Here is a 7,066-nt window from a genome sequence, read left to right on the forward strand (position 1 = left end):
AGTATGGCTGGAAGAGTGTAGGAAGGGGGGTAATAAAGAGACTGGATTGGAAAGGAGCTGGGAGCCACTGCGGAGGGCTCTTTAAATGCCAGGCTATGGAGTTTGGATTGTGCCCTAAAAACAACTGGAAGCCACTGTAAATTTCACTCCCATCAACTTGGCAGTGAGATCCTTGAAGGCAAAGGCTGTTTTATCGCTAGCTAGCCTAGCCTAGCACAGGTTCCTTGCACACAGGCAGTGCTTAATGAGTGCTTATTAAATGGAAAAAAATAAAGACCTCCTGGCTAGGGTGACCAACCTGCCAGTAACCACCACTCATTGGGTCTGTTGTTCAGCAAACTCCAAGCCCACTTCTATCTGCACTACTACTGCTCAGCCCACATCTATCTCTCCATGTTGTCCATGCAGATTTGGAGAGAGTTTTTCAGGCCCTTTGCTGAAATCTATGTGCACCTGACCTCAATCATTTCCTTAAGCTACCAGCTAAGGGACCAGTCAAAGTTAGCCTGTCATAACCTGCTTTTAAGGAGACCATCTATATGTATCCCCACAACCACCACTTCCATACACTCACCAAAGCATCCCTTCAGCAACGGTCTAGAGAGAATCCTGGCAGAAATTGAAAGCGCCATCTTCTTTCCCTTTCTGAAACTAAAGGCATTCCCTGAGCTCCAGCACCACTATCCTCAATTCCTCAGAGATAACCAGGGCTTGCTTCCCTCCCAAGGAGCCCCCTTTCTCATATGGGCCCAGTGACTCAGCATAACCACATCCAGATTCCTTCACTTATCCGGCTAACTCTCAATTCCCTGATAACCATTTCTATTGCCTCCTTTCAAAACTTTCTCCTTGGTGGAGAAAACAGAGACAAAGTACTAAAAGGCTCCTCAATGCCTGTGTTCTTCAGTTATTGTCTCATCTACTGCAAGCACTGTTCCCTTTCTTGTTCCTCTTCTTGCCACCAACAAAATGCACAACATAAATAAATAACTGAGGCAGCTAGGTGGCCTAGTGGATAAAGCACCAGCCCTGGATTCAGGTGGACCTGAGTTCAAATCCGGCCTCAGACATGTGACACTTACTAGCTGTGTGACCCTGGGCAAGTCACTTAACCCTCATTGCCCTACAAAATAAATAAATGAGATACATAGATAAATAAATGACTGGCTGGGCCCTTGACCCGGCCATTGCTGCCATGAGTTCCTATTCTCAACCTCAGCTCAGGGCTTTGGGCTGGTTCATGACTTTCTCTTGTCTTGTCTTTAGTTACTGTTCTTTGCTTTCATCTCCCAGACCTGTCTCTTCACAATTCTTGAAATACCTCCTCCCTTTTCTTCCTCAATACAATCATTCAGAGCGTTAGAATTTTGTTCCTGAGAAGCTTCCATTACTCTTGAGCAGAGTTCCCTTGTAGAATCTCAGGCTGTGGAATCCTGCCTATGCTTTAGCTGAACTCAGAGCCATTCTCCCTCAATCCAGAGAAGCCATGCTGCCTAGGTTGAAATCCCTCCTTAGCCAACTTCATCAGAACATTCACCAGTCAATTCCTCCCAAGATCCCTGAAAATATAAAATCCATTTTCTAATACATGGCATCTTTAATGCAAAACCAACCACCCCTACTAAGTGGATCACTTGACTAGGGGATGTTCTGTTGCAAGAATCTACAAGGAAATCATTCCATTCAAAAAAAAGGGATACTTTCCTTGTTCAAGGAAGGATAATCATTGTTCATCTGTGTCTATTTCTTTACTGGTCAATTTGCCTCTGGCACCAGAAAATAAGTACTCAGAAGTTTGGTATTCAAAAATTCTATACACACACAACACATCTAGGTAAGGAATATTTGCCACAACCCACAGCAATAAAAAAATTCAGCCAAGAGACCATCAAACTGTTCTCTAATTATTATGAACCCTACTTCCCCCAAGAGCTAAAGAGACAAGTCAAAATTTGCTTTGCCAAGAAGAGTCTATGCTCTTTGGACACAGCTGTAGTAGTCCATACACAGCCTAAGTAATAATAGCTGACATTTACACAGGCCTTCCAAGACGTCATATTTACACCATCTCATTTGGTCCTTACAATAACCTTGTTGTAATGCTACAGGTACTGTGTGCTCCATTTTACAGAGGGAAAAACCAAGGCTCAGAGAATTTATGGTCACAGTAGAGCTAGGAAACATCACAGGAAAGATCTGCCCCTGGATCTCTCCTCATTCCAATTTCAGCTCTCCCTCTTTCCACCACACTGCCCCCCTCCCAAGTCCCTAGCACCAAGTTCTTAGAATGTGTATTTTTTTAACTAGCAAGTTTTCAACAGTAAAAAGAAAGGCAAGGGGCAGCTAGATGGCACAGTGGATAGGGCATGGCACTGGATTCAGGAGGACCTGAGTTCAAATCTGTCCTCAGACATTTGACACTTACTAGCTGTGTGACCCTGGGCAAGTCACTTAACCCCAAATGCCTCACCCCCCCCCCAAAAAAGGCAGATAAGAGATTTCAAAACATTACAGAAAAGGCTATGGGTCAGATATCTAGTTCTGATACTGAAGAGAAAGAAACTAGAACCTCACCTATCTAGCCAGATTCTTTTCCAAATGAAGATGTTAAATATTTGCTATAGAAATAAGCACTCAATTCCTGAAATTATTTTTCTCAGGATAACAGGAAAATGTTGATGAACATATTATTTAGAGGGCCCATATTACTTGGTGATCCTCTTGACTACAACAATGTGAATAGTATATAATTATAAAAGGATGAAGCTTGGTCTGCCAAAAGAAATGAGAAAACACACCCACCTCCTTTGCACACCAATCCCTCACTTCAGAGGAACTAGGGGTGTAGAATACTGTATTCACTGTCAGAGTCAGCTGATGTGTTGGGTAGTCTGGCTGAAGTGCCCTTTTGGTCTTTAGTTTTTTATTCTTTGTTAAGAGAGATGGCTTGTGGATGGGGAAAGGAAGGCAATAAAAAAACCACACCAAATAGAATGAAAACTTTTTTTTAGGAAAGCCATATCACAGAGTGATTCCACAACAACTTTACCCTCACTGGTCCAATTAAGCAAACCTGTCATACCTGCTTCCTTTCTTTCATATTCTATAATCACAGAAACCACAAATTAAGGAATTCTATACTTAGATCGACTTTCAAAATCAGAGACTGGTCAAAAGATGCCCATAGTTTAACTATTTACAAAGACTTTCTGTTTTAAGTCAGTGAAGGATGGGAGAAAAACTTCTATTACTTTTATGCCCAAAGCGTACAATCCATCTCTTGCCTCACACTTGTCCCCAGGCCATTCCCCCATGCCTTCCTGTCCCTGAATTCCTGTTTTCATACTTCACTTTTCTTCCCCCCAAGCCTTCCCATCAGTAGGACTCTCTCTGAGAGGCCTTTCTTTATGAAAGGGCTCTTTCCCCCCTCAATTCATCTGGTATTTACTTACTTGTACATGTTGTACCCCCGGACAGAAAATAACCTTCTTCAAGGTAGAGATTGCTTTTCATTTTGATACTTGTATTCTGAGTCTATCACTGTAGTTCACGCATGGTAGGCACTTAAAAATGGTTTTGAAGTTCTAGATTTGATTAAGAGTCCATGAGTCTATAAACCCTTGATACTAACATTTGTATTAGACTAACAATACCATTCTACTTGGAAATAAATGTCTAACAATGGATAAAAATTCTTGACTAATCTTGATTTTGTAGGAGGTATCTCTGTGGACAGAGCTTAACACTGCTTTAGCTTCATCTATGTATTCACATAGGTCACTTTCCAACAGCAAAAGTCATATAGCATGGATCTTCTATAAATTTGTCTTAACTTAATAGTTTTGACTTTCAAGAATAGAGGATACCGGGGCAGCTAGGTGGTGCAGTGGATAGAGCACCGGCCCTGGAGTCAGGAGTACCTGAGTTCAAATCCGGCCTCAGACACTTAACACTTACTAGCTGTGTGACCCTGGGCAAGTCACTTAACCTCAACTGCCTCGCTTAAAAAAAAAAAAAGAACAGAGGATACCCCACAAAACAAAGAAGAGGATAGAGTAATTCATGAACTGATATAGAGCAAAGCAAGCAGAAGCAGCAGAACAATTTATAAAGGCAAAGACTGTAAAGACAAAGACCGAAAGACTTCAGAACTCTGATCAACTCAAAAACAAGCCACAATTCCTGAGAACTGTTACCCACCTCTGCACAGACAATGGACTCGGGGTGCAGAATGACACCTATGGTTTTTGGGCATCTTTTACTTGACTATAAATATTTGTTGCAAGGGTTGTATTTTTTTCCCCTCCAATGGGAATGGGTATGGAGAAGGAAGAACATGGGACAGAAAAAATAATCTTTTGTTCATTGAAAAAAATCTGTTAAAAATTTTTTTAAAATAATAATTCAAGGTAGCTTCTATTCACCAGTAAAACTGGAAGTTCCTTGTAGATTATCTTTTCCTCCCTAACATACAGAGAAAGATTGCATAAGCTTGAAGGATGTTCCTGCCTAAATGTTGCTAGAATGACATATCAACAACCCCAAAGAAGTGGTGAAGAAAGAGGTAAATGTAGCAGCAGAGAGTCTTCCCACTAAAGCCAAGATTCTTAGCAAAGCAAAGCTGCATGAATGGTAAGCCTCTGGACAGCAGGGTCTGTGTGTCCTCCCTATCTTTACCTCCCCGGAGCCTGGCACAGAAGAAAATCTCCATTAGAGAAGGTTCTAGATAAATGCCTTTTAAGTTGACTTGTACTTACCAAAAGACCATGTCTCCATTTGATAATGAATATCCAATAGTAGTTTTCTTATATGTCTTAACTAGTGTAAACACCATTCCTAACCACACAGGAGATGGCTCTTAAGAGGCCCCAGCTTGGATGCAGAAGTAACTGCTCTCTCACTCCCCCCTCCCACCCACTTCCCAAGCAAAGGTGGTGTTCTCAAATCTACATCTAAGGTACTTAGGTGCAGTCTTTGCATGTCTAATCTACCAACAGTCTAGCCATTTTTCCTGATTTTCAGAGCACGCTCCCTGTCAGAAAGAGTATCTCATGAATCCTGACTGCTCAGTCTTCAGACCAAACAGCCCAGAAAAGCCACCTAAGGGTCAGGACCTGCTGCCCAGTCACCAAGAGCGGCGATCTGACTGTGTGAGAGAGAAGGAGAGCACTGACCAGTCTCTGGCTATAACGGACTCTTTCTTCCTCCGGTTCCATCTCTCAGAGCTCTTCTGTTGAGATGACTGTCAAGAAAACTTCTCCTGGGCCGTCTTCTTTCTCCTCAGGAAGCAGAAGGCAACACTAAAGAAGGATAACAATGGAAGCCCGGGTCAGAATTCATCCTTACAACTCATCCTTTTCTTATCCCCCACAGTCTTTTGGGGACACCATAGAACCTAGAGGCACCAGAAAGCTGAAAAAACCCACCAAGAAAGCTGGCTCTTTCCCCATAGATTTTGGACTTCTGTGCTTTTTTGCCCAAGGGGTTCCAGACAATGAGCACAATAAGTTATAGCACAAAGTTGTCAGTGGCCTGGGCAAGTGAGCTGGTTTCATTTCCTTCTGTAAATGGAACAGCCCTTGCCTCTACCCACAGGGCAATCCAAATGAGCAAGACTCTTCCCTTGATGTCAGCATCAGCATAAAATCCCAGGACTGAATGAGACTTTCAACTCCACTTTCATCTCTGGAGGTCTCCACCGGTGAAGTGTACACTGAACTAATCCTTATTCGAACAATGGTTTTAACTGGTTTCTTCTAAGGAAAGACACCAACACACACACACACACACACACACACACACACTAACTTCGTATCAAAAGATCCAGAAGTTAGCGCGGTGGTGGTGCTGGGTGGTGCTGGGTGGTGGTGGTTTCAATGGAGGGAGACAGCTTCTCCCGAGCACCCCAGTAAACTCCACGCCTGCTCACCCTTCCTACATCATCTCTCCCCTCAAGAGACAACAAAACCCTAAAGGTGAGAGCTATCCAAGGGAAGCGGAGGACGCAAAGTGGACACAGATTTCATCAGCCCCTACAAAATAAAGCGCGACGACGACAATAGTGCACAGACAGCACAGTCCAATGAACCATCCCTAAGAACCAGACAGACCAGGGCCCTGGCTACCCCAGTCACTTCGGCATCACAAGAAAGTGTCTAAATGAAATACACTTGTGGATCGTAACATGGCTTCCGAGGGAAGGAACGGCCTGTTTTCTTCCTTCTTCTCTTTTCCCCAACTACAAGCCTTCCTTGGGGGACCCAGTCCGGGAGCCGCGTCTTCCCCGCTAAGCGTCCCGTGCCGTCTCGTAAGGCAGGAGAGCAGCGTCTGAGGGAGGACTCGGCTTTGGAGAGGAGGCCGGGCCGGAGAGGAGCAGCCGCAGCCGCCGCCAGCCTCCCTCCTCGGGATCCTATGGGAGAAGTGAGTCAAGGATTCCCGGTGGGAAAGAGAAAATGCAAACTTTGCACGGGGGTCCGGCTCAGCCTCGCCGCCAACTTCCCGGGGGTGGAGGGTAGGGCCGGCTGGACGGACGGGACGGTCGGGGGAGGGAGGGAGGGGGGGGGTCTCACCGGGGATCTCGCCGCTCAGTCCGGGTCCGAGCGATCGGGGCTCCGGCGTCTTCGGCCGCTGCCCGAGGTTGGCGAGCCGGGCCCGGGCCCGCGAGAGGAGTCGGCGGCCCCCGGGAGAGCTCGGCCCGCGAGCGGCTGGGCCGTCAGGCGGCGGGGCTCGGGCGCGGGCGACGGGGGCAGCAGCCCGAGCCGGGGCCCATCCGCCGGGCGCGAGCGGGCGAGCGGGCGAGCGGGCGGGCCCCTGCCGGCCTGCCGGCCTGCCCGGCGCCCGAGCCGGGGGACCCGGGCGGGCCGGGTGAGGGGCCGAGCCCTCCCGGGGCGGCGGGCGGGCGGGCGGGCCGGGAGGGAGGGACGCGGCCCGGTCCGGCTCGGCCGGGCCCGGCGGCTCCTCGGAGTTCGGCGGTGGTGGCGGCGGCGGAGAGCGGCCCGGCCCGGCCCGGCTCCGGCTGCGCAGCGGCAGCGGCAGCGTCCGCGGAGAGGCTCGGCTCGGCGCGCCT

At 47.2% G+C, this 7,066-nt stretch overlaps 1 protein-coding gene across 5 annotated transcripts in view; it reads right to left on the reverse strand.

The window, feature by feature from the left end:
- The window catches only part of KDM2A (lysine demethylase 2A), a 90,968-nt gene extending 84,250 nt beyond the window's left edge, over nt 1-6,718 (reverse strand). Inside the window, exons 1-2 of one of the 5 annotated variants that reach the window (XM_043970053.1) lie at nt 6,570-6,718; nt 5,175-5,300 (exon numbers count right to left, since the gene is read on the reverse strand). In XM_043970053.1, the coding sequence (XP_043825988.1) occupies nt 5,175-5,216 (42 nt within the window). In that variant the 5' untranslated portion in view covers nt 5,217-5,300; nt 6,570-6,718. Of the gene's footprint in view, nt 1-5,174; nt 6,513-6,569 lie in introns of those variants that run through there. The other 4 variants (XM_043970052.1, XM_043970054.1, XM_043970051.1 and 1 more) reach the window with 4 other exon arrangements.
- Nucleotides 6,719-7,066: the final 348 nt, after the last annotated feature.

The sequence above is a fragment of the Dromiciops gliroides genome, chromosome 6, assembly GCF_019393635.1.
Source record: "Dromiciops gliroides isolate mDroGli1 chromosome 6, mDroGli1.pri, whole genome shotgun sequence".
Classification (NCBI taxonomy): domain Eukaryota; kingdom Metazoa; phylum Chordata; class Mammalia; order Microbiotheria; family Microbiotheriidae; genus Dromiciops; species Dromiciops gliroides.